Source organism: Tupaia chinensis, unplaced genomic scaffold (assembly GCF_000334495.1).
Source record: "Tupaia chinensis unplaced genomic scaffold, TupChi_1.0 Scaffold000037_18, whole genome shotgun sequence".
NCBI lineage: Eukaryota > Metazoa > Chordata > Mammalia > Scandentia > Tupaiidae > Tupaia > Tupaia belangeri.
Genome location: NW_006159476.1, coordinates 1,557,170 through 1,585,160, shown reverse-complemented (window position 1 = coordinate 1,585,160; position 27,991 = coordinate 1,557,170). Strand labels below are relative to the sequence as shown.

At 48.3% G+C, this 27,991-nt stretch overlaps 1 protein-coding gene across 1 annotated transcript in view; it reads right to left on the bottom strand.

Annotated features, from left to right (window-relative positions):
- Positions 1-27,930, bottom strand: part of LOC114007833 (spectrin beta chain, non-erythrocytic 4-like) — a 41,243-nt gene extending 13,313 nt beyond the window's left edge. Inside the window, 11 exon segments of the mRNA XM_027771939.1 lie at positions 1-111; positions 1,457-1,661; positions 2,454-2,584; positions 2,676-2,954; positions 7,387-7,439; positions 7,442-7,472; positions 8,466-8,630; positions 8,633-8,707; positions 24,512-24,775; positions 25,976-26,122; positions 27,882-27,930. The exon segment at positions 1-111 is cut by the window's left edge and continues 258 nt beyond it. Of these exon segments, the coding sequence (XP_027627740.1) occupies positions 1-111; positions 1,457-1,661; positions 2,454-2,584; positions 2,676-2,954; positions 7,387-7,439; positions 7,442-7,472; positions 8,466-8,630; positions 8,633-8,707; positions 24,512-24,775; positions 25,976-26,098 (1,437 nt within the window). The 5' untranslated portion in view covers positions 26,099-26,122; positions 27,882-27,930.
- Between the last annotated feature and the right edge of the window lie 61 nt (positions 27,931-27,991).

Below are 27,991 nucleotides of genomic sequence, written 5' to 3'. Positions count from 1 at the left end.
CGTGTGGCCGCACTCGATCAGCTCATCCACCATCTGGTTCACAGCTGCCAGCCGCTCCCGCCCCGCCGTGCCTGTCTCACTGGCGAACTCTGAGAATTTCTCCTGCAGCACCTGCCACCAGGAAGCAGGGGCACAACCAAGTGGACCAAGGTGCTGTGTGCACCAGCTCCGCTCTAACCCTCCAACTCGTGACAAGTACGAGTAAGAATGATCACCATCACTACCATCATCATCAAAAATAGTATGTGGCCAGCCATGGGGATGCAGTGGGAACACAACGTTGCATTTGCTGAAGCTATACAGGAAGGCCCTGGCTTTGCGTCCTGAGGATTTCCTGCACACGCCAGGCGCACACGTATGCCTGTGACACTGGCCGGCCAAGGCTGAGAGTGGAGAGTGGTGTGAAGACCCTGTTGGGGATGCCCGTCTCTCTCTCTCTCCCATGGAATAAATAAACTTATAAAATAAAAAGTAAGGGGCCAGCAGGTCGTTAAGGGGCTTGACTCCCATATGGACAATCACGATTGGAGTTCTACACCTGGCGGCTTGAAACTCAGGCTGGCTGCGTGTGTGTGTGTGCGCGCGCATATGTGCCCAAACCCAAGAGGAGAATGGGGGAGAAGGAACTATGGCGTGGCCATCCCCCTGGGGGGTGATTCTCACTTTCTCTCTCTCTCCGTGTCTTGGTGAGCGCACGCACATGCCCTATAGGAAAAATCTCTCCCTAAAATAAATAATGACAATATCTAACACTCAGCACTCACCCTGTAGCAATACTAGTAGCCACAATAACATCATTAGATCTTTTTTTTTTTCCTAAGACAGAGTTGGGACCAGAAGATGGCGTAATGGTTATGTCGCTGAGTCCCAGACCAGAAGGCTTGAAATTCACACTGGGTATGTGCACATACATGTGTTCCCAAAATCTCAAGAGAAGAATGGAGAAGGGATTGCAGCATGGCCATCCCCTTGGGGGGGGTGTCTCTCATTTTCTGTCTCTCTTTTTCTCTGTCTCTCCAATGTGTGCACATCATGCCCTATAGCAAAAATTTCTCTCTCTAAAAAAAAAAGCAGGGTCTCCCCTGGTTCTAATTCTCCTGCCTCCACCTCACAAGTAGCTGGGACTATAGGCATCCACCACTGCTTTTAGAGTCGGCTGGGAATCGAACGCTGGCCTCCCATGTGGCCTCAGCCTGCCAAGTGGCAGCAAAACCAGCGTGCACTACTGTGGCTGGGTGATGGTGATAGTAACTGTGTGTGTGTGTGTGTGTGTGTGTGTGTGTGTGCCAAGCAGGGTCACAAGTGTTTTACATTATATTAATTCACGTCTCTCAATGGATCCATGAGGTGGGGGCTGTTTTGACTCTCATGTTACCAATGGGGAAACCAAGGACCAGAAACCTTAGCAGCATATACTGTGGCTGCTGGTATCACTGGCATTGCTAACGGTGCTCACCGAGACGTGCTCGAAGTCCTGGCCGAGCTCGGGTGAACCAGCCACCACCTCCTTCTCGGCAATCCAGTGCTCCAGCTCGTCCACCTGGCGGCTGAGCTGGTACAGCCAGTACTGCTGCTCCAGGCCCACCCTGCGCTCCTCACCCAGCTCCTTGAGCGCCACGTACAGGCGGTCCACCTGAGACTGCCGCCGGCTGATCTGCTCACTGGTGGGGGACAAGGAGAAGCAGGGAGGAGGGAGCCCCCTGAGACTTCTGGGGCAGAGTGGGAACTGCATGACAGCCCTCTCCCAGGGCAGGGCTATGCTGCCTCTGCAGTCTTGGATTCACCTGAGCAGGACTCTGTTTCCTGTGAGTCTTGGATGCCCTGTCCTTGCAGCTTAGCGCACAAGCTCAACGAGCTCACCCCCACCTCAGCCTTGCCTAGTCTCCATCTGCGGTCTGACACCCCACCCCTCCAGTGACCCGAATGGACCTCTGGACTCTCCACCTGGGCACTCAGACAATCCCCCCTCTTCAGTTCCCATCTCCAGGTTTACTCAGAGGTCTTGCCCTGCGCCCATCTCAGATCCCGGGAACCCCTGCTTTGGGCTGCTCCCACTGCAGACCTACCACCAGCCAGAGGTTTCTGGCCCCATCCCACACCCAGTCTCAGCTTACAGGCTTCTCCGTGGTCTCAGACACTGTAGAAAAAAGCCCCACCCTTGCCTGTTCTGAATGATTACTTCCCTATCTCGGTCCTAGCTATCACTCCGGCTCCATGAAGCTCCACCACTACACTCAAATCCCAGGGCTTCTGCCCCCACAAACCATCCCTTGGCAGTGCCCCTCCAGTCCTCCTGCCCACTTGCCAAAATCCACACTGCAAAGAGGGTCCCTTTTACGTCAATGTCCAATTCTGGCCCTGCCACAATTTCCATCCATGAAGCTTCAGCTCTTGCTGGACACTCCCTAAGACCCCACCCAGCCCCGCCTGGTCGGGTCACCCTGCCCGCCCACCTGTCCGGGTGCCCCATCTCCAGCAGCGCTCGGCACTGGCGCGACAGCTGGGCGATGCTCTCCTCGTAGTTCTCCACACCCTGCTCCAGCTGCAGGTGTTTCTTGAGCAGCTGAAGGGTGCTCTGCTCGTCCTAGGGGCACACGGCGCCCGTGGTGAGGTGGCAGCGCCCCGAGCCGGACTGCAGCCCCCAGGACCTCGGCACCCCCCCAGCCCGGGCGCACCTTGCCCTTGTCCTCACTCATCATGAGCAGCTCCTGCTCGCCCAGCCATGCCTCCACCTCGGCCACGTCGAAGTAGTACTGCTCCACCTGGAAGGCGGCATCCAGCGTCTGCTGCCGCCGCTCAGCCGCCTCCCGCAGTCCGGCCCAGGCTGACTGAAGCTGCTCCAGGCCCCGGCGCACCGCCTCTGCCTCCGGGCTGCGCAGCGATGCCAGCGCTCCCGCGCGCTCCAGCACCTCCTCCAGACGCGGCCCGTGCGCCTGGATCTCCCGACGCAGGCCCTGGGGACGGCAGGTGGGGGCGTGGGTGGGGAGAGGCCCTCATTCACGCTTTGCAAGACCGGGTACTCCTCTGTGACTGGTATGGCCCAGGGAGCTAATAAAACTCTCATAGATCACTCGCCATGAGCCAGGTACCAAGTAAGCATTGTGCAATTGCTCCATCACTCATGCTCCCCATCGCAGGAAAGCAGGCACAGGAGAGGGAAGTTCATCACTCAAGAACAAGCAGTTCGCATGGGGTGACAGGGTTTGAATACAGAAGCCTGGCTCTGGAGACTGTGCTCTGAACCAAGAAGTTTTGTGAAAAGTGGTAAGGCTCATGGTTGAATTACAGTTTTGAGAATAAGGGTGCTTAGCAGCACTTAAGGTATAATTGATATATAGTAAAGTGTGTGAATTTTTTTTAGGGGGGAGAGTTTTTTTGTTTTGTTTTTGGAGAAGTTTTTGCTATAGGGCACATGCGCTAACCAGAAAGACAGAGAGAGACAGAGAGATAGAATGTGAGAAATCCACCCTCCCGGGGGGGTGGGGGTGGGGGAGATGGCCACTCCTCAATCCCATCTCCTCCATTATCCTCTCAGGATCTTGGGGACGCACGCACACACGCTGGTCATGAGTTTAAGCCACTGGGTCTGGGACTCGAACCGAGGTCAATTACATGTGAGTTCAGCAACATAGCCATTACGCTAACTGCTGGTCTCAGTGTGTGAATCTTATACTATACACAACTCAAAATGCTTTTTATTTTGTAAGTTTTTGCTAGAAGGCACAGAGAGTGACAGAGAGACAGAGAAAGGAAAGAAGGCACCCACAGGGGAAATGGTCAAGTTGCAATCCTTTTTCTATCTCTCTCATTTCTGGATTTGGCACACACAAGCACACGTGTCGGATATTTTTGTTTGTTTGTTTTTGGAGAGGTTTTTGCTATAGGGGTTTTTGTTATGTTTATCAAACCGCTGGGTCCAGGATTTGAATTGCTCAGTGACCAAGTGGGATCTGGCTGTCTTAACCATCAGGCCATGGAGCCAACCCCAACTCAACACATCATACACATGCAAACACCAGGGTACTCACATCAAAATACAGAACACTTTGGGACCAGCAGTTAGCATAATGGCTATGTCGCTGAACTACCATGTAGCCGACTGCGGTTTGAGTTCTGGACCCAGTGACTTAAATTTACAAGGGGTGCGTGTGTATGCCCAAGATCCTGAGAGGAGAAAGGATTGTGGTGTGGCCTTCCCCCTGGGGGGTGATTTCTCGCATTCTGTCTCTCTGTCTCTCTCTGTCTTTCTGGCAAGTGCATGCGCCCTGTAGCATAAAAACAAAACAAAACAAAACAAAAAAACAACTAAAAAAAAACCTGAAGAACACTTCCATCTCCCCAGAAGTCTCCTTCTACAAGCTCTCTACTTGCTGAGTACCTTATTTAACTTCTTGTGTGCCTCAGTTTCCTTGTCTGGTAAATAGGGTAACAATAACACCCAGCACTTCTTGAGCACCTGCTGCCTGCCAAGTGCTTTGCTAACTAAGGGTTTTCCATGATGTAGCCACACAGCTTCTCACTGCAACCCAGGAGCCAGACAGCATCACTCTCATCTCACAGATGAGGAAATTGAGGCGCAGAGAGGGTGAGGAACTTGTTAGAGTCACAGGGCTAATGGTGGCCGCCTGTGGATCGCTACCTTGTGGGGCCTTCGTGAGGCAATAAACCATGGGGCACTTGCAGTAGCTGTGCAGTCAACAGCAGCTGCCATTGCACGTTTAGCAGCCCTTGTGCTGCCAGCACTCTCATCCCTCACACAACTGACCACCCCCGCCCCCCGTTGGAGTGGTTCCCTCACTGTGACGATGGGCCAGTTTTATTTGTTCCCAACACCATGGACAGCCAAGAGTATTTTCATCAAGATAGAGAAACAAAATCTGGGGCCGGCAGATGATGTGGTAGTTAAGGGGCTGGATTCCTACATGGCTGACTGTGGTTTGAATCCCAGACCTGGCTTTGAAAATCATGCCAGCTGTGTGTGTTCATGTGTGCCCAAAATCCTGAGAGGAAAATGGAGAAGGGATTGCGATGTGGCCATCCCCACTGGGGGTGATTTCTCATTTTTCCTCTGTCTCTTTCTCTGGCAAGCTCACATACCCCTTGGCAAAAACATTTGAAAAAAAAAAAAAGCAAAATTAAGAAATAAAGTTACATAAAAACATTTCTTAGAAAAACAACAACAGCAACAAAGGGCTGGTAGGTGGCGTGCTGGTTAAAGGCACTGGACTCCCACATGACTGACTGTGGTTTGAGTTCTGGACCTGGCAGCTTGCTTTCTCACTTTCTCTCTCTCGCTCTGGTCAAAATTTTAAAATAAATAAAGTTAAATTAAAATAATTCTTTAAAAATAACCAAAAAAAAAAGAAACCTAAAAAATAAAAAGAAATAAAAAAATCTAAGAAAAACTTCAGCCTCTTAAAGAACTCCAGCTGGTGGTGTGGTGGTTAAGGGGCTGGACTCCCACATGGCCAACCATGGTTGGAGTCCTGAACCTGACAGCTTGGTTTCTCACTTTCTCTCTGTCTCTGTCTCTCTCTGGTGAGTACATATGCCCTATAGCAAATTAAAAAATAATAATAATAAATAAAATTAAAATAACTCATAGAACCACTTCTCCAACAGCCTTTAGTATCCCATTCTCCCAGCTTGTATTTTTTGGTCTGACAGGAATAATTACATTACTTATCTCATAGGTTATTGAGGGAATTAAACTAAATAATCAACATAACTCCCTAGGATGAGACCTGTATTATTATTTTGTATCTTTTTTTTTTTTTTCAGGTTTTTAGCTATAGGGTGCAAGAGAGACAGTGAGAGGGAAAGTGAGAAATCATCCCCCAGGAGGGATGGGCACATCATAATCCCTTCTCCATTCTCCTCCTGGGGTTTTGGGCATATACATACATATGCCTGGCATGATTTTCTTTCTTTCTTGTTTAAATAATTTTTTATTTAATTTTATTTATTCATTCATTTATTTTAATTTGGCCAGAGAAAAACACACACACAGAGAGGAAAAGTGAGAAAGCAAACCACCAGGTCTGGGACTTGAACCATGGCTGATCATGTGGGAGTGTCCAATGCCTTAACCACCATGCCACCTGCTGGCCCCATGCCCAGCATGATTTTCAAGCCTGCAGGTCCAGGACCTGAACCAGGGTCAGCGATATGAGAGCTCAGTGCTTTAACCACTACATCACCTGCTGGTCCCTCTTTTTTCTTTTTGTTTTTATTTAATTATTTATTTATCTAGAAAGTTTTGCTATAGGGTGCGTGCGCTCCCCAGAAAGAGGCAGAGAGACAGACAGAAAGAGAGGAATCATCCCCGGGGGGGATGGCCATGCCACAATCCCTTTTCCTCTGCTCACCCTTTGGAATTTTGGGCACGCACACATACACGCCCAGCATGAGTTTTAAGCTACCAGGTCCGGGACTCAAACCACAGTTGAGTACGTGGGAGTCCAGCGACATATGCCATCTGCTGGTCCCCTGGCCCCCTCTTGTGTGTCTTACTTTGGATTTTGGTGAAAGAGTGGCCAGTTGGGTTTTGATGAAAAGGCTCCAAAGTCTGCTCTCCTACCTTGCTCTGCTTAGGGGTCAGCACCCTCTTGATGATCATCTCTCTTTTCTCCCTAGGGACAGTTTGAGGTTTTGTTTGTTTTATTGCTTTCCAGGGATGAGCCCTTAGCCTAGGCCAGGCTAAGGAGCAGTCCAAATCCCTGCTCATCATAAGTTGAGGAATGGGCATTTGACTCAAATGCAGCCAGTAAGAGTTATTCCTGAGAGCTGACACCATGGACTTGTGGTTAAAGAAGCGTAATTCCACATGGCCAACCATGGTTCTAATCCTAGCCCCACTGACTTTTAAAACATGCCACGCCGTGTGTGTGCATGTGTGTGTGCATGTGTGTGTGCGTGAATACCCCCAATCCTGACAAGATGGAGAAACAGATGTTTAGTGTGATCATGCCCCATTGGGAGATATTTCTCTCTCTCCTTCTCTATTTCTCTCTTTCTGGAGAGTACATGCACCCTCTGGAGATTAAAAAAAAAAATGAAATGATTCCTTGAACTATGGCTGAAAGCACTGACAGGGAGAAAGTCTCTTCAGTTTTGCAGGTGGGATATAAACCTGAATCTGCTGGAGGCCTTTTTTCACTGGGGAGGACAGTGAGGCTGAGAGCAAAGTTAACACGGAAAAAACAAACAGCTGAGAGATTCATAAACACATCTAGAAGCACCTGGATGCATTCATACCTGCTGTCCATAATTTTTTCAATGACAAGAACTAATAAATCCCCCCCCCCTTTTTTTTGGTTTTAGTCACTTGGGCTGTCTTCTGTCACTTTTATTCAAACGCATCCTCCCTCACCAGGCTCTACTCACCTGGTTCTTCTTGATGTGCTGCTGGACAGCCTGCAAGCCACTGCCTCGCTCTGCAGGGCCGGGGGCAGCCGCTCCTGAACCCAGGCCTGGAGAGGATACGGGAGCAGGTCAAGGGGAGCATGAACCCGAGGATCCCTGCAGCCCAGCTAAACTTAAAGCCCCTTGCACAGCATCCAAGGCCCTTTCTCACCTCAGAGCCTGGCCACATCATCAGCCTCTCTCGACAGGCTCTGTGCTGCTCTCTGCGCTGGGGCCAGCCCCATACTCACCTCTGGCCTTGCCCTCACAGATTCTGCTTCTTGGAATTCCCTTCCCATTCCTTCAGCTGGTTCACTCATACTCTTCCTTCAGGTCTTAACTCAACATCCCCTTGCCCGGGAAGTCCTTGACTTTGAACCTTGGCCAGTTGCCTTCCTTGGGATCCCACAGCTTCCTTGACTCTCCATCACAGCCTCCACCCCCCCACGCCCCCGGGGGTTGTCACTGTCTGGGGACAAGTCTTCTCCCCTCTGGACTGCAAGCCCTCTGTGGGCAGCAATCGGTTTGCCTTGGTCACCCCCGTGACTCCAGTATCATCAAGCATGGGGTGGGTCCAGAATGATCAAGTGAGTGAGCAAATTAGTCAATAAGTGAAAGAATAAATGAGCAAATTAGGAAGTGAGTGATGGAATGAGCTGAGTAGATGAGTGAACACGTTGTTTTGTAGGAGTGGGCCTTTAGCCTAGGTCAGGCTAAGAAGCAGTCCAAATCCCCGGTCTCAAATAACAGTAAATAAGTGACTGGAGGAAGGATTAGAGAAGGGATGAGTGGATAAACAAACGACTTCAGGACTCGATCAATGAGTGATTGAAAGCGAGTACATGAATGTGAAAGGGTAATGAGTAAGTGAAGGAGTAAACGAGTCTGTCATCAGCGGAGGGTCCCTCGGTCCTCTCCACCCTCCACTCGCCCGCCCTTTGCTACTTCAGGTCTCCGCCTTCTCCGCCTGCTGGCCCGCCCCTGGCCTGTCGCCCCTCCCCATTCTCGCACTTCCCCTCCCGGGTGCGCGGGCCCGGCCCTATCCCGGCGCCCGGTCTCACCAGTTCGTCGTCTAGGTCGTGCGCCACCTGGTGCAGCTCCTTGGAGGCGAGCAGCAAGCGGCGGCGCTCCTGCAAGGGCTCGAGCAGGCGCACCAGGCGCTCGCCCACCGCGTTCTGCCGCTCTCCGACCAGCTCCTTGCTCGCCGGCTCTCCTTGCTCCCCGGCTCCAGCGGCAGCGCCGCGGTCTGCGCCTGCAGCTCTCCCACCTCGCGGTACCACTCCTCCACTTGTGACTCCATCGACTGCAGGAACAGAAGCGACCTCAGCGAGCCCCACCCTCTCTCCCGACCCTGCTGTGGCTCTCCGGTACCGTACCACTGTCCCCCTGCTCAGTCCACTCCAGCAGTGCTGACATCCCCGGATCTTGCAACACTTTAACTCCTGCCCCAGGACCCTTGCTTTTGCTGTCCCTGCATGCACTTCCTTGTCGGTCAGGTTTCAGCTTAAATATGACTTTCTTAGTTTACCTGACCCCTGGAACTAATGTGGTTCGTTTTTTCATTAATGATCAGAACAACCCTTTAAGTCTGGTGGTATCCTTGTTTCACAGAGGAGGAAACTGAGGCACAGAGAAGTTAGGTAACTTGCCCAAAAGGGCCAGCCTTCCAGATATAAAAAATAAATGCAAAGCTCTAGTGAGCTTGATGGTTGATGTGCCACAGAGTCACAGAAAGTGCAAAAGCAGACCAAATACACAGGAGAATTCATATATTTTATAGAAGTCAATCCCCCAAGGAAAAGAGGGATTATTTAATGAAGTAATGGGCCAAGTGGCTAATGAATTTAGCTGGATCCCTTCCTTGCTCTTTATACTGAAAACAATTCCAGATGGATTCAAGACTGAAATGATTCTAAAAGTAAAGTAAACCCATACAGCAGTAGAAGAAAACCTGGGCAAACGCTTTTATAATCTTGGGATGGAGAAAACCTTTCCAAGCATAAAAACCATAAAGAGAAAGATTTATAAATTTGACCACATAAATAAATATATATATGTGTATGTATGCGTGTATATATATATATATATATAAATCCCTTCTCCTCCATTCTCCTCTCAGGATCTTGGGCACGCACGCACACGCGCCCAGCGTGAGTTTTTTAAGCCACCGGGTCCAAGAACCGCGGTCGACTACGTGGGAGTCCAGCGACAAAGCCATTATGCTAACTGCTGGTTCCCAACCACATAAATATTAAAATACTTCTGAATCACCCGAGATTTCATAGATGTAGGTAGACAGCAAATTACAAACGGAAAAATATTTGATACATATTAGGGTAAGGAACTAGTTTCTTCCTTTCTCTTCCTCTCCCTTTCTTTTTTTTCTTTCTTTCTTCCTCTTTCTCTCTTTTCTTTCTTTCTAAGAGATATTTTTACTACAGGGTGTGTGCACTTGCCAGAGAGACAGAGAAAAATCATCCCCCAGAGGGATAGCCATGCTGCGATCCCCACTCCTCCATTCTCCTCTTGGATTTTGGGCATGCACGCACTTGCGCCCAGTTTGAGTTTCAAGCTGCTAGGTCTGGGACTTGAACTGAGGTTGACTATGTGGGTGTCCTGCGACATAACCATTATGTCATCTGCTGGTCCCAGGAACTAGTTTCTTTACAGTCAAAGGATTCCCCTCTATCCTGCTTCCTCTATTTCCACAGCACTTAACTACCATTGGATAACTCTTTTTTATTTTTTATAAGAATTTTTTAAAAAAGTATATTCATTTATTTCTTCCATGAGAAAGAGGCGCCTGCAACAGGGTCTTCACACTGATCTCCAACCCACCCCAGTCTGTCCTGGATATGGCCCCATGTGTGGTGTCTGGCATGCTCAGGGAGGTCCTGGGACATGAACCCAAGATGTTTTCCATGTGAGTCCAGTTATGTTACTGCTATACTACTACCTGGCCCTGACAACTCTTTTTTTTTTTTTTCCAGTTTTATATAGGGTGTGTGTGCTTGCCAGAGGGAGGGAGAGGGAAAATGAGAGATCACCCCCCCCCGCCCCCGGGGGGGATGGCTTCACTGCAATCCCTTCTCCATTCTCCCCTCAGGATCTTGGATATATACACACACACATGCCAGGCATGTTTTTCAAGTCTCCTGCTATGGGACTTGAACCACTGAGTCAGTGTGTGGGACCCAGCACCTTAACCTCCACCCCACCTAGCTGGCCCAACAACTCTTTGTTTGTGTGTTTTTTGTTGGTCTCCGGAGTCTAAAATGTGGACCCAGTGAGGGTAGGGGTTGTGTTATGTTTACTGCTGCATTCCCTGGGTACTTGGAATGGTGGCCAGCACACAGTAGGCCTTATGACTTGTTCAATATATGAATGAATGACACCAGTAAATAAAAAAGACTGCCCAAAAGTTAAATGGGTATTAGACGTGAACCAACAACACAGAAGAAATGAGCACATGAAAAGATGCCCAGTTTTACTAATCAGCAGTAAAATGCAAATTGAACAAGAGAGCCTAGGGGCCAGAAGGTGGCGTAATTAAGATGCTGGACTCCTACATGGCTCACTACAGTTTGAGTCCCACAATGATGGCCTGAAACTCATGCCGGATCTGTGTGTGTACATGCCCAAAATCTTGAGAGGAGAATGGAGGAGAAAGGATTATGGTGTGGCCATCCCCCAGAGGGTGATGTCTCTGTTTCCCTCTCTCTGTATTTGTCTGTCTGTCTCTCTCTCCGGTGAGTGGATGCACCCTATGGCAAAAAAAAAAAAAAAAAAAAAAAAAAAAAAAAAAAAAAAAAAAAAACCACAAAAATTAAAATTAAATAAAATAAGATGTGCTTTTCTATTCATTAGGTTGGCAAACATTTAAAAGATCAATAATATCTAGTGTTGGCAAAGCTGCAGAGAGATGGGCATACTCAGCCACTGTCAGTGGTGGTGTAAATTGGTAGAGCCTTTTTGGAAAGCAATTTGGCAGATCCCATCAAAATGCAAAATGTGCATATGCTTAACACAACACTTGCCCTTCTACTTCGAGGAATGTATCTTAAGAAATACTGGCACGTATGCACAAAGATGTTTGTCCAAGAATGTTCATCGTAAAAGACTTTGTAATGGGAAAAAACAGGAAATGATTTCAATGCCCATTTGAGTGAAATGGTTAAACACATCCAAACCAGTATGGAATAGTAGCCAAGAGTTACTATTTAGAGGAAAAAGCAATCTAGAGCCTACATATGAATAAGTATTTGTATGGACTGCACATGTGGAAAAATTCCTTGGAGTCAATTATTAACAGATGGTACCTGCTAGTAAATGGAAAAGAGGAATAAAGTAGAGAATTTTCACATAGGATTTTTAAAATTATTATTTAATTTTATTAATTATTATTATTTTCCAATTTGCTACAGGGCACAAATGCTCACCAGAGAGAAAGCGGGAAAGTGAGAAAGCAAGTCATCAGGTCCGGGACTTGAATCATAGTCGGTCATGCGAGAATCCAGTTCCTTAACCACCATGCCACCTGCTGGCCCCCACATAGGGTTTTGAATATAGTTTGGTTAAGGCACTGGACTCCCTCATGACTGACTGTGGTTCAAGTCCCAGATTCAGTGCCTTGCTTTCTCACTCTATCTCTGGTAAGCACATATGCCCTAGAGCAAATTTAAAAATAATAATAAAAAATAAAATTAATGGAACCAGCAGCTGGCGTAATGGCTATGTTGCTGGACTCCCATGTAGTTGACCATGGTTCGAGTCCTGGACCAGTGGCTTAAATTCATGCCGGGCATGTGTGCCCAAGATCCCGAGAGGAGAATGGAGGAGAAGGGATTATGGCATGGCCATCCCTCCCGGGTGTGTGTGTGTGTGTGTGTGTGTGTGTGTGTGATTTCTCACTTTCTGTCCCTCTGTTCCTCTCTTTCTAGCTAGTGCACATGCCCTATAGCAAAAACCTCTCCAAAAAAAAATTTTTTTTAAAGACATTTTTAAAATTTTTATTATTTTTATGTATTATTATCTTTTTAATTTGACCATAGAGAACCAGAGAGAGAGAGAGAAAGGGAAAGTGAGAAAGCAAGTTGCCAGGTCCAGGACTTGAACTGTGGTCTGCCATGTGGGAGTCCAGCTCCTTAACCACTGCGCCACCTGCCAACCCCAATACTTTTTTTAAGAGAGATTTTTGCCATGGGGCATGTGCACTTGCTGGAGAGACAGAGAGACAGAAAGTGAGAAATCACCCCCCACCTCAGGGGGATGACCACACTGTAATCCCTTCTCCTCCATTTTCCTCTCAAGATTTTGGGCATGCATGCACATACGCCTGGCGTGAGTTTTAAGCCACTGGATCCAGGACTCAAACTGCAGTCAACTATATTGGAATCCAGGTATTTAACCATTATAGCATCTGCTGGTCCCAATAAATAATTTTTTAGAAAAATATAGTTTTGAATGTCTGAACCGTGAAAATGTATTTATCTAAAAATTCAAACATGAAGAATAAAATAAAGACCTTGAAAATCCATATAGGTACACTGGTAAATACATAAACAAGGTCCAGAAAGATGTACACTAAATAATAATGAGGTTCCCTTTGGGGTGTGAGATTGAGGTAGGCTGAAAGGAGACTTATGTTTTACTGAAGACTTCTAGGTTACTAATATATATTTTTAACTTATTTATTCATTCTTTTATTTTAATGTGACCAGAGAGATACACAGAGAGATAGCGAGAAAATGAGAAAGCAAGCCACTAGGTCCAGGACTCAAATTGTGGTCGGCCATGTAGGAGTGTCCAGCTCCTTAACCACCATGCCACCTGCTGGCTCCAGTAATATCTTTTACCAAAAGAATATAATTATGTATTACTTGTGTAATTCTAAACAGATGGAAGAAAGCTAGAGAAGTAAACAAAATAACAATAATAAAATTAAGTAGTAACATATTATTGCAAATGACTGCAAACCGACCCTCAAAAAACAAGTGAAGAATTTTGTTCTGTGGTTTTGCAGTGCAGTTGTTGCCTTTGTGTGTTGAACATCCATCTGCCTCCTTTCAACTCTCAGGTCCTAAGCTTTAGGAGGGAGCAATGAAACCTACAGGTCTAAGTGTGGTCATATGACCCAAGCCAGACCCAAGCCTGAATCACCCTAGCCATAGACTTGGGTCAGAGACTGGCATGTGACCTATGAAGAGCCAATGAAAACTCTTGCCACTTTCGCTGGAAAAGTGTGCCAGCACAGAACAGGTGCTCTCTTTCCCCTGGGGTTCCTAAGTGGTAGGATGAAGGCCTACTAGGGGCCATTTTTTTCACCAGAGGGAAGAGACTTGCTGAGAATGAGGCTAACACAGAGGACAATAGGGGTCAGAATGGACAGAGATTTCTAAGGACATAATTTTTAAAAAAACAAAAAACAAAAAACAAAACCACTTATTTAATTTTACTATTATTATTATTTAACTTTTTTCTATAGGGCACAGCGCTCACGAGAGAGAGAGAGAGAGAGAGAGAGAGAGAGAGAGAGAGAGAGAGAGAGGGAAAGTGAGAAAACAAGCCACAAGGTCCAGGACTTGAACTGCAGTCAGCCATGTAGGAGTCTAGTGCTTGAAACACCCCACCATGTGCGGGCCCCAGATAATTTTTTTTAAAGTTCTTCTTCTTCTTCTTCTTTTTCTTTTTCTTCTTCTTCTTTTTTTTTTTTTCTATAGGGTGTGGGCTTGCCAGACAGTGAGAAAGTGAGAAATCACCCCTCAAGGGGGTGGCCATGCTGCAATCCCTTCTCCTCCATTCTCCTCTTAGGATTTTGGGCACACACACACACACACACACACACACACCTGACAAGTGTTTCAAGTCACTGGGTCCTGGACTCGAACTGTGATGTCTACCAGGTGGGATTCAGCCACCTTAATCACCACACCACCTGCCAGCCCCGAACTTTATTTCTTATGAGAGAGAGAACACTATCATCTGACAGGTTTCTTTACTGCCTTTTCAGGATGATATTTAGTAATATCTATAAACAAATTGTAATGTACATACCTTTTGACTCAGACATTTTTCTTTTAGTATCAATATTTAGTATTTAGTATCAATATTTCTACAGACATACTTGGATGTGGGCTCAAACACACATGGACAGGATGTCAGCTGCAATTCTTTTTATACAAGCATAAAATTGGAGATGGCCCAAAGGTCTCTCAAGAGAAGGCTGGTTAAAGGCAGACCGTCAAGCCACCCTGTAGAGTATATGCAACAGTGTCAAGGGACGGGTATATCTGTGTTTCATGATGAGGAAGGATGTTCAGAAGTTTTGTCAAGTGAAAAAGGCAAGTTTCAGCTCATTATGTATGCCATATAGATATGTGTACTTATGGGTATAAGATACTTCTGAAACGGGATAGACAGTGGCACAGTAGTAACATAATTGGACCCACATGGGAATGTCTCCAGTTTGCATCCTGGAGCCTCTCTACGCACACCTGGTATATGCATGTCTGTGATCTGGGTTGGCTGAGGCTGGGCTGATCACAACATGAGGACCTTGTTGAAGAGTCTCTCTCTCTCTCTCTCTTCTGTGTCTCTCTCATGAAAGAAATAAATAAACCTTGATATATATATATATTTTTTTTGGACCAACCAAGTGGTATGATGGTTAAGGCAGCTGGATCCCACATGGCTAACTGTGTATTTCAAGTCCCAGGCTTGAAAAACATGCTGGGCATGTGTGTGTGTGTTTACTCCAAATCCTGAGAGAAGGGATTGCAGCACAGTCATTCCCTCTGGGGGGGGGGAGTGCTTTCTCACTCCCTGCTGCCATCTTTCTCTAGCAAATGCACCTACTGTATCAAATTAAAAAGATACACACACACACTTATGTATGTATCTCCTCCCCTCCCCACCAGGGCTAGTCCTGTAGCACACTGGTTTAGGGAGCTAGATTCCACACGGTTGACCATGGTTCAAATTCTGGCCCTGACAGCTTAAAAAACATATTTAGTGCATGTGCATGGGATCGGGAATGGAGAAGAGATTGCAGCATGACCATACCCCACTGGGGAGTGCTCCCTCTCCTTCTCTCTCTCACGATGACATATGCTCTTAGTCAACAACAACAACAACAACAAAAAGGTCATTGGGAAAGTATGATGTGTTTTTCTATGCAAAAATGTGTCATGACTTTTCCAACCACTCATATATTGTAGCCACAGGATTAGGGGTTAAGGTAGCTGGATCCCACATGACTGACTATGTATAGCATAGAACTGCACAGTTCAAATCCTGGACGTAGTGGCTTGAGATACACTAAGCACGTGCATGTGTGTGTGTATGTGTGTGTGTGTGTGTGTGTGTGTGTGCCCAAAATCCCAAGAGGGATAGATTGAGAAGTGACTGCATCATAACCAATCCCTGTGTGTGGACGGGGGTGCTTTCTCCTCTCCCTCTGTCTCTGTCTCTCTCTGGTGAGCACATGTGCCCTCTAGCAAGAATAAACAAAATAAAACAGAGGAACCTTGAAGTACTGACAGAGCCAACAACATGGCCAACCCTTGCAGACAGTTATGCTAAGTGAAGGAAGCCAGACACAAAGGACCACATGTTGTATGGCTCCGTTTATGCAAAACGTCCAGAATAGGCCAGTCCAGAGAGAGAGAGAGACGAGATGGACAGAGGGAAAATGGGGAATGAATGCTAATGGGTATAGGGTTTCTAATACAGTGATAATATGTTCTGGAATTAAGGCAATTTGAGAGGTTGCTAAACTTTGTGAATATACAAAAGACCACAGGATTGGATACTTTAAAAGTGTACACTTTGTGGTATGTGAATTATATCTTAATTTTTTTTGGTAAAGGTTTTTGCTATAGGATGTGTACACTCACCAGAAAGACAGAGAGACAGAAAGCGAAAAATCACCCCCCAGGGGGGATGGCCATGCAGCAATCCTTTCTCCTCCATTCTCCTCTTGGGATCTTGGGCATGCATGCACCCGTGCCTGGTGTGAGTTTAAGCAACCGGGTCCAGGACTCGAACTGCAGTCGACTACATGGGAGTTCAGTGACATAGCCATTATGCTAACTGCTGCTCCATATATCTTTTTTTTTTTTTTTTTTGAGGGGTTTTAGCTATAGGGCGCGTGCACTCGCCAGATTTTTTTTCAGAGAGACAGAAAGTGAGAAATTACCCCCCCAGGGGGGATGGCCACGCCGCAATCCCTTCTCCTCCATTCTCCTCTCGGGATCTTGGGCATGCATGCACACGCACCCAGCGTGAGTTTTAAGCCACTAGGTCCGGGACACGAGCTGCGGTCGACTACATGGGAGTCCAGCGTCAGAGCCTTTACACTAACTGCTGGTCCCCATAGATCTTAATTTTTAAAAAAGACATCAGGGGCCAGCAAGTGGTGTAGTGGTTAAGGCACTGGACTCCCACGTGATTGCCCACAGTTCAAATCCTAGATCTCCAGCTGCTTGAAACTCACACCAGTGTGTGCGCCCCAAATTCTGAGAGGAGGAGGAGAAGGGATAGTGGCATGGCCATCCCCCATGGGAGGTGATTTCTTGCTTTCTCTGTCTCTGCCTTTCTCTGTCTCTGGTGAGCACATGTGTCCTATAGCAAAAATCTTCTTAAAAAAATGGGGGACCAGGGAGGGACCAGCAGTCAGCATAATGGCTGTCGCTGGACTCCCATGTAGTCAAGTGCAGTTCAAGTCCTGGACCCAGTGGCTTAAACTCACACCGGGTGCGTGTGCGTGCATGCCCAAGATCCTGAGAAGAGAATGGAGGAAAAGGGATTGTGGCGTGGCCATCCCCCCGGGGGGAGATTTCTCGCTTTCTGTCTCTGTCTCTCTCTCTCTTTCTGGAGTGTGCTTGCGCCCTATAACAAAAACCTCTCCAAAAACAAAAGGAAAAAAAAAGGGGGACCAGCAGGTGGCGTGGTGGTTGAGGCGCTGGACACTCCCCCATGGCTGACCACAGTTTGAGTCCTGGACCTGGTGGCTTGCTTCCTCACTTTCCCTCCCTTTCTCTGTCTCTCTCTGGTCAAATTAAAATAAGTGGATGAATAAATAAATAAAATAAATAATTCTCTGGGGAAAAAAAAAAGGACATTGAAGTTTTAAAAAAAAAAAGAGGAACTTATAATACTTCCAAAACAGCTCTGCATGCCAACCATAAAGGGTAGTGACATAGCAAACCCTGACCTTCAGATACACCAGTCCACTGCACTGCCTTCCCATTTTCCAGTTGTAGAAACTGAGGCCCAGAGATGATCAGTCACCAGTCCAGAGTAAAAACTGCTGAGACAGCATTGGAACCCAGGACCATGGGACCACATAACCCAAGCTCTCAGCCACTCTGCTTCTCCATAATTAGGGATGATGAGACTCAGAAAGGTACGATCACTTAGCCTCAGTCACACATAGTGAAATGGGGATTCAAACCCTGGGCTGTGTAGCTCCTGAATCTACACTCTCCTTAGGCCATGCTGAGCTACATATAGAAATGTGGGACAGGAACCAGCAGATGGTATAATGGTTATTTCACTGGACTCCCACATGACTGATTGTGGTTTGAGTCTTAGACCCGGCAATTTGAAAGACACCAGGCACAAGAGCCCAAAATCTTGAAAGGAGAAGGGACTGCGGCATGGCCACCCCCCTAGGGGGTTATTTCTGTCTTCCTGTCTCTCTGGTGAGTGCGTATGCCCCATAGAAAAAAATTCCAGAAATGTGGACAGAGAAGGGAAACTGGGGAAGAGGCCAGAGAAGGCCCTGCTGAGGGTGGGGGTGAGCATGGTGAGAGGGTCCCCAGGACTTAGCCCAACAGCTGCAAAGCGTCCAGGGTATTTCTCCCTGGCTGGTTCCACTTAGATGGCAGGAGATCCATCCTGGCCCTCCCAGCATGAGCCCTGGCTGAGCCAGACCAGCCGACTGGCCCCTGAGGGCTGGGAAGTGGGGCCTGGGGCTCCACCATCTGGCCCCTCGGCCAGTAGGGACAGCTGGGCAGGAGGCCCTAAGAGAGGATTCTGGATCACATGGCCTGGACCTAGAGGTGGGCTTCAGGGAGCCTGCAGAGACAGCTGGGGCAGGGAACGCGGAGAGGACACAGGGATAGAGGGGGAGAGGCAGAGAGGGTTAATTCAGAGAAAGACAGACTGGGAGAGACAGAAATCAAGACAGAGAGACACAGAGAGATGGGAGGAAGAGACAGAAAGGCCCAGAGGAGGCAGAACAGGGACAGATCACCCACACACCACATTCCCTCAGATCCCACGCCAGCACCTCCTTCAGCCTAGCCCTGCCCCCGGCCTGAGGGTGCCAGCTAGAAGACATGCCAGGCTGGATAGCAGCCGACCCTTCCTCTTGAGTATGCTCAGTGTCTGGGCTCTCAGGCCTGTCCCAGGGGACTGCAGGGCCTTGAGAGGCGCCTGCTCTCCCCAGGGGCAGCTGAGCTCCATCTGGGGGCTGCAGCCCAGTCACGCTCTGCCTAGGGCTCCCTCTGCTGGGGAAAAGGCCAGGAGTCTTGTGCGAGGGCCTGCCTCTGGCATCTGTCACTGTGTGAGCCCTTGTGCCCTCTGGGGCTCAGCCTCTCCCTTGAACAGCAAGGACCCTGTCTATCGGTCTGCTGGGCCGTGCTGGGAGGGCAGAGCCCACTCTGCACTCTGGCTCACGCAGGAGCCCCCAATCTTCCTTTGAAACTTTAACTGCCAAAAAGGGCAAGGATACTCAAGTTTATCAGTTATCTGAGAAAAACCAAGTGTGCACACCACTTCTCCATCAGACTGGGGAAATCTATGAACTTTTCTAAAGAATTATTTCATTGTATTGATCATCATATTATTTTTTTCAATTTGATCACAAAGCAAGAGAGAGAGAGAGAAAGCGAGAAAGCAAACCACCAAGTCCAGGACTTAAACATGGTTGGCCATCTGAGAATCCAGCACTTCAACCACTGTGTCACCCACCAGCCCACAGACTGGGAACATGTAAAAGTCTGACCACACCAAGTGTCAGCAAGGATGGGAGGAAAAGGATTCAGTCATTCACCCTTGGAGAGAGGGCATTATGCAGCATAAAGATTTGGGCAAGTAATTGGGCAAGATCAAGCCAACCGAAGAGAATCTTAACTTTTTTTTTTTTTTTTGAGAATCTTAACTTTTAATTTAATTTAATTTAATTTAATATTATTATTGTTTTTAATGTGCTACAGGGCACATGCTTTCACCAGAGAGAGACAGTGAGAGAGAGATAGAGAGAGAGGGAAAGCAAGAAAGCAAGCTGCCAGGCCTGGGACTCAAACCAGGCTTGACCATGTGGGAGTTCAGCGTTTTAACTACTATGCCACCTGCTAAGCCCAAGAGACCTAACTTAACACTAATTAATATTCCATGGGGCCAGATAGCAGCACAATGGTAAGATGCAATGCTCTGGGAAGCTAACTCACGTGGGAAGGTTCTGGAATCGGATCACGGGCATACAGTGCCTGGCATACCCAGAGAGGTCTCTGCCCATGAACCCAGAACCTTCCCACACGGACCAGCCTTGCAAAGCATCACATTTCACCCTATGCAACTATCCAGCTCCAGGCAGTGATCAGTTTCTCAGAGGCCAGTGAGAGGGTCACATTCTGCACTGTGGCCTGGGGGTACCGGTGGAGGAGAGTGGAAGGGAACTAAATGTAGTACTGAGTGGCCACTTGGTGGCTATGCAACCTCAGGCAAGCCGTGAGGATAACAGCAGTGCCTCCCTCACAGGGCTGCTAGGGACGGAAGGGTTAACAGTGCTTGGCATATGGCATACATCTGCAGTTCTCAAAGTATGGTCTGAGGGCCCCTGGAGGTCCCTGAAAGCTCTTCTCCTTCTTACCTCCTTTTTTTTTTTTTTTTTTTTTTTTTTTTTAGTGAGACATTTTTGCTATAGGGCAATGCTCTCACTGGAGAGACAGAGAGACAGAAAGCGAGAAATCACCCCCAGGGGTATGGCCATGCCTCACTTTCTTCTCCTCCATTCTCTTCTTGAGATCTTGGGCATGCACACACATGCACCACTGTGAGTGTTAAGCCACCAGGTCCAGGACTCAAACTATGGTCAACTATGAGGGAGTCTAGTGACGTAACCAATTACGCCATCTGCTGGTCCCACCTGAAATCTTTTCAAGAGGTCTGGAAGGTTACAACTATTTTTATAAAAATACCGAGACGTTGTTTGCCTTTCTCGTTTTCATTCTCTCCTGAGTGTACAGCAGGGTTTTTCAGAGACAGGATGACCCATGCTGTTTGCATGAGATCGGGTGCAGAAGCCATGTGAGAAGCCAGCTCTCTTCAGTTCCAGATGTGAATGACAGTTGCAAAAATAAAATCAATGCCAATTTTCTCACTACATTTGCTTGTTTCATTTTGAAACGTACAGTTATTCTTCATAAAAGAATGCTATTTTGGGCTAGTTGATGGCATAGTGGTTAAGGCAGCTGGAACCCACATGGTCCACGGTGAGCTCTGTAAAACCCGGCAGCTTGAAAAACACACAAGGTGCATGCCCAAAATCCTGAAAGGAGACTGGAGGAGAAGGGATTACAACATGGACATTCCCTCTGGTGGTGAACCCACCCCCCCCACACACTCCAGCAAATGCACATGCCCTATAGCAGAATTAAAAAAAAAAAAAAAAGAATAGTACTTGGGTTAAGATGTGATGGACATAATAGTTTTCTTTCTTTTTAAATTATTATTATTATTATTATTATTATTGCTATAGGGCGCGTGTGCTCTCCAGAAAGACAGAGAGAGAGAGACAGAGAGACAGAAAGCGAAAAATCACCCCTCAGAGAGGATGGCCACGCCACAATCCCTTCTCCTTCATTCTCCTCTCAGGATCTTGGGCACGCACGCACACGCGCCCGGCATGAGTTTAAGCCACTGGGTCCAGACTCAAACTGCGGTCGGCTACATGGGAGTTCAGCAACATAGCCATTATGCTAACTGCTGGTCCCTCTTTATAAATTATTTTATTTAACTTTATTTACTTGTTTATTTTAATTTGACTACAGAGGGTCAGAGTGAGAGAAAGAGAGAGAGAGGGAGCGTGAGAAAGCAAGCTGCCAGATCTGGGACTTGAACTACAGCCAGTCATGTGGAAGTCCAGCATTCTTAACCCACCACACCACCTGCTAGCCCCATCTTTCTTTCTTTTTTTTTTTTTTTAAAGAATTATTTATTTATTTAATACCATTTGTTATTATTCTTTTTCAATTTGACCAGAGAGAAACAGAGAGAAAGAGAAAGTGAGAAAGCAAGTTGCCCTGTCCAATAGCAGTTGGCCATGTGGGAGTCCAGCACCTTACCACCATGACACCTTCTAGTCCCATCCAGTTTTCATTGTTAATACAGTAAACATTAATATGTCTAGTCCAAGCAAACAAAAACTCTTTGAAGGTCTCAGTAACTTATTACTTTTTTAATGAGACAGAGAAAAGGAGAGAAAGAAGGTGAAGAGGGATGGAGAGAGCAAGCAAGAGAGAGACAGAAGGACAGAAAGCAACAAATCAACCCCCAGGGGAAATGGCCACACTGCAATCCCCTCTCCTCCATTCTCTTCTCAGGATTTTGGGCACACATGTACATGTGCCTGGCATACGTTTCAAGCCGGTGGATCTGGGATTCAAACCACAGTCGACTACACAGGAGTCCAGTGACATAACCATTACACCATCCGCTGTTCCCAGGAATGGGTATTCTTTTTTTTTTTTTTTTTTTGAGAGGTTTTTTCGCTATAGGGCGCGTGCGCTTGCCAGACAGACAGAGAGAGACATAGAGACAGAAAGCGAGAAATCACCCCCCAGGGGGGGTGGTCACGCCGCAATCCCTTCTCCTCCATTCTCCTCTCGGGATCTTGGGCACGTACGCACACGCGCCCGGCGTGAGTTTTAAGCCACCGGGTCCAGGACACGAACCACGGTCGACTACGTGGGAGTCCAGCGACATAGCCATTACGCTAACTGCTGGTTCCCAGGAATGGGTATTCTTGACAGGGTCTCACCTGTTGCCATCCTCCTGCTCCAGCCTCCCAGTTAGCCAGGAGTACAGGCATGCAACACCACACCTAGCCTGTTTAGGTTGGTCCAGGAAATGAACCTGGGCCTCCTATGCAGCTCCAGCCTCATGCAGTGGTGCCTCCCACTTGTACCACTGCTGCTGGGCCTTGATAATTTTTAAGAGTTTGAGGGGATGGGACCAGCAAGTGGCATGGTGGTTAAGGCTTTGGACACTCACATGGCCAACCACGGTCCAAGTCCCAGACCTGATGGCTTGCTTTCTCACTTTCCCTCTCTCTCTCTCTGTGTCTCTCTCTGGTCAAATTAAAATAAATGAATGAATGAATAAAATAAAATATTTTCTTTTTTTTTTAAAAAAAGGAGTTTGAGGAGATCCTAGAGAATGAGGCATTTGGGAACTACTGGTATCTATAAAATGACCTCATGCACCATCATATTCAGATCTGTCTGCCTGTTTTCCTGTCTTTCCCTGCCAGAATGTGAGCCCTGGAAAGCAGTGACTTTTCATCTATTTTGCTGCATTCTAACATCTAGAAAAGTACCTGCACACAGTAGGTGCCCAATAGCGACGTGATGCACAGATGAAGGAACACATACTGCTCTGTGTCATCATGCTTTCCCCACCCCCAAAGGTTGCCTGTGTTAGCCAGAGAGTAATAGAGAGAGGAAAAGTGAGAAATCACACACCCCTGGGGGGAGGAATGGCTATGCAGTGATTCCTTCTCCTCCACTCTCCTGGGATTTTGGGTACGCACATAAGCCTGGAGTGATTTTCAAGCCTCCAGGTCTGGGACTTGAACCATGGTCGACCATATGGGAGTCTAGCACCTTAACTACCATGCCACCTACAGGCCCCACCATGTCATCACACTTTTATTAGTAGCCTACTTTTTGTGGTCACACACTAAGCACAATGAGCACTTTCTAACTCTGCAAGAGGTGTACTGAAAAGGGGCAACAGAGAATTGAGGGACCTTGACTTTGAATCCAGGCTCTGCCACTTGCTACCCTAAGGCAAGAAAGCTCACCTCCCGGAGCCTCCGTTTCCCACAGGTCACAAGTATTGTTCCTGTGTAAAGGCTGGAGCCTGTACCCCTCGGAAGGTGAGATACAACACCACCGACACTCACCTCCTGTCATTTCACATCACACCATCATGCACTGAGCGTGCCCCAGCTACCAAGCCAGGAGTGCAGGTAAAGCAGAGACTACCTGCTCTCTAAGAGACCCCCTACATGGTAGGAGACATGGGCTAGCTGCATGTCCTTGCACTAGGGGCTGCACTTTCTGTGCCTCAGTTTCCTTACTGGTGAAATGGGGCAAGATGATGTTACCAATCTTCTAGGGGATCTGGGAGTCAGTGAGTGCTCAGCCCAGAGACTGACTAAGGAAGTGCTCAATGAACATCTAGTAATTCTGTACTAAATCATTTCCTGACCTTTGGGCCTTGGGTTCTCCATGTAGGAAACCAGTGTCAGGAGCCTAAGAAACTTTGAGCATGCAGCTTAATTTACCTTCCAGTTCTCAGCTCTAAACCTTCCCTCTTCCTTTGGTATTCTGCCCTATGGGTGGTGGTTATTTCCAACAGTTACTACTAGCTGGGCTGTTTCAGAACTGCCTTTCTGCTCTCCTGCTCTTCAGTCCCTCTGCATACCTGAAATAAACCTTTGTATTCTTTTTTTTTTTAAGAGGTTTTTGCCTTAGGGTGTATGTGCTCACTGGAGAGAGAGGGAGAGACAGAGACAGGTAGAGGGAAAGTCAGAAATCCCTCCCTGGGAGGATGGCCACGCCACAATCTCTTCTCCTCCATTCTCCTCCTGGGATATTAGGCATGAACACACACATGCCCAATATGATTTTCAAGTCACTGAATCCAGAACTTAAATCGCAGTGGGCCATCTCCAGTGATGTAACTGGTATGCCATCTGCTGGCCTCTAAACCCCTATACTAAAGCCCCTCTTCCTGAAATACCTTGAACGTGGTATGCTCATGACCCAGTCCTCTGCAGTGTAGGGAGCCCACACCTGGGCCAGCCAGGCCATACCTGCAGTTTCTTGAGCTGGCTGTTGACGGTGGCCAGGTCCCCGCCAGGGTCCACATCTTGCAGCTGGCTCTCCATGTGAAGGAGCTTCTTGTCCAGCTCCACAAAACTCTGCACCAGCTGGTCAGCCTTGCTGGCCTCGAAGAGCTGCCTTGCCTTGGCCTGAGTGGTGCTCTCGAGCTCTGCCCAGCACTGCCGGATCTCACCTAGCTTCTTCCGCACAGAGGCCGCCAGCTCTGGCTTCTCCTGCATCAGTTGCTGGCCCTCCTGCCCCAGGTGGGTGGATGGCAGGTGATGAGGAGGAGAGATGGATGGAGACAAGGGACAGATAAATGGAGGAGGAGAACAGAACATGCAAAGAGGTGCGGGGAGAGAGAGACAGAGGCACAGAGTTGTACATAACAGGAGATAGTGACATAAAGGTCAGATGCAGAGAGGCCCAGAGATGGAAGAAACCAGAGGAGAGAGACAAGAGAAGGACAGAAAGATAGAAGTGTGGGGACAGAGACAGAGAGACACAAATGGAGACAGGGATAGACAGTCCGAGTGGTGGACACAGACACATGCACATACAGTCAGAGACAAGGGGAGATGATTGTGAAAAAAAGAGAACAAGAGAAATGGAAAGAGATCAAAGAAGGAGAAAGTGAGAGAAAGAACTTACATTAAATGCAAAGTGAAGAGGACTGGCTTTGCCACATGCCGATGTTTATGGGGCATGCATGGCCATTTAATGGTTTAAGACCAAACTGGGTCTTGATTTAAGTCAGAGAGTGAGGGTATCAGGCTGCAGGTCTAAGAGTGTAGTAAGAGTAGGGAAACATTCTGGGAGATGAGGCTTGGAGCCAAAATCTGCCTGGGCCCTTCCAAAATGTCAAGCTCTTTGGTGGCCCAGAGGTACATAGATTACATCACACGTTAAGACGAGACGTAATTACAGCTGCTAGGTGCTTGGTCTTGTTAAGTAAGCACTTTATGTGCACAAGAGCCTAGGGAAATAGTTATATGTATTATTTTCCTACTTTCATAGAAGAGCAAACTGAGGTTCAAAGAGATGAACACAAATTCCTGGGCCACAGCTCATAGCAGGCACAGACATGATTAGAATCCGGGGCTATAAGAATCCAAAGTTCACTTTAACCCTAAGTTTCTCAGCCATCTCCCTGACCTTCCATCTTAGGCCTCATATGGTATGGATGGAAGCAGGTGGGACAGAATATTTAACAAGTAGGAAGGTATGGGCACCATTCAGAAGAGATGCTGACCATTTTGCAGATGGGCAAACTGAGGCACATAGAGGTTACATGAATCACTCAAGGCCACACACTGGGAGCAGACTGGGAGCTGATCTGACCCATATTGGGGGTGAGACTAGCAGGATGGCAGTGGAGGGTGCAGGTGGAGCGATGTGGGTTCCCTAGAGGCCTGTGGCCTCCTGCACAGGCACAGGGGTGCCTGCATCCTCACCCTCTCGATCTTCTCCAGCCACTCCTTATTCTGAGCCAGCTCGGCCATGAATGCCTGGTGCCGGAGCCATCTCTTATGCAGCTTGTGGCTGTCTTCTCGTGTGCCATCCCGCGCCATCAGCATCTTCTCGTGGATCCAGCCATCCAGCTGTGCAGGACAGGGGAGGAGGGCTCAGCTGGCCCCCAACCTGGCACAGCCCCACATCCCCTCCAGGAAATCCCAGGTTCAGGGCCTGGGGTGCTGGGGTTGGAGGTTGGGGAGAGGAGGATGGGATAGAAAAATCTTGGCAAGTGAGGCCTTTACGTTAGCAGGGTGAGAGAGACACAGCTCATGCCCTTTCCTGGGTAGAAGACAGATGGAGGGGGCTGCAGAGTGCCCCATCCTTTGGTGACCCCTGTCCCAAGGGCAGCATTCTTCAACTTCCCACAAGCCCCCAAGGTAGGGCTCCTGGATCAGCCATGCTCCTCCCACCTGGGGCCAAATCAGTCCCCGAAAAGGTCTCCAGCCAAATTTAGCTAATGCCAGTTCAGCCCCAGCCCTCCTCCCACAACATTTAGACACTTCAGTTCAGTCTTAGCCACTTCCAATAGGGACCAATTCCAGATCCTGAACTGGTTCCTAGGACATCAGGCGAAACCCCGTATCTAGTCCCAGTAACTCAATATGGCTGCGGAACAACCTCCCAACTAGTGCCAAGCCTAGCTTCCTCCGAACCAGCCCTCCAAACTGGAATAGAACCCCCCCACACACACAGTTGAGATCTGCCACTCCTAACCCACATGGAGGCCCAAATCCAACCCAGGGATTCTAAGACCACAGTACCCCAAATCAAGACCAAAGCCGACCCCCAGATGCAAGCAATGAGGCTGACTTATGGCTCCCTAAACTGGCCTACCCCCAAACCTAGTCCCACTCCCCATGGTGGATAAGAGAAAATCTCTCAAGCCAGAACCACCACCCCCAAAAAAGAAACTAAAGTCAGTTTTAGTCCCACCTCCCCCCACCCCCGCCCCCCAACAAAACCAGTCGTCCAAAATGCAAACACTAAAATGCAAGCCCTGGGCAGGAGCAATCACATGACTGCTTTCTGAGCCCTCCCTCCTCCCAGGAAAGACTAGTCCCACAAGCCAGAGCTTCCAGACTCATGGCCAAACCTGGCACCTGGGACTGTTTGCTCCTCCCTTTTCTCAACACCCCCCTCCCTCCAAGTCACAAGATCCTCCTCCTCCCTCTTGCAAAAGAAAACACACACACACACACACACACACATACACACACACACAAATCGGACTCTAGCTTGGCGGTCTCGGGAGGCAAATGGAGTCATAGCCAAGGACAAATCCCTTGCCGGCCAAACCCTACCCCACGTCCCCTGAGCATGTGTTCCCTGGGGTCCAGGACAGCTTCTCTCTCTCTCTCTCTCTCTCTCACACACACACACACACACACACACACACACGGCCAGGTCAAATGCTGAATCCCCCAACCTAGTTCACAGGTTTGCCGACACGCAGGGCCAGTGGCGACCACAGCCCACAGTGCAGGCAAAGCCCCTAAAGAAGATAGAACCCGGTCCTCAAGAGAAGCCCCCACCAGGTGACTGCATCCTCCCCACCCCCATCACTGAGGGAAAAGCTAGACTCCCCAACAGCAAAACCCTCCTAAAGTCAAAGTCCCCCAGACCCAGAGCAAACTCAAGACCCTCACGCGCAAGGCAGAACCCCGTGTTAGAAGTGATTCACCCCCATCACCCGAGGCTGACACAGAATCCACAAGAACCACGGGAGAAACCTCCTAAAAGGTTGAGAATTCCCGACCCCCGGGCAAATCTTGATCCCCATTACCCAGAGAAGAGCCCCCTAAAGAGGGTAAGAGTTCTTTAACCCCTAGGACAAATCCGGATTACCCTAGGAAGAGCCTTAGAAGTCTCCCTTCTTCCGCTTCCCTCCCCTGGGGCCCGGCCCCTCAGTCCCGCCCGCACCAGCACCGCGGACAGCTCCCTGCCCCTCCCGCAGG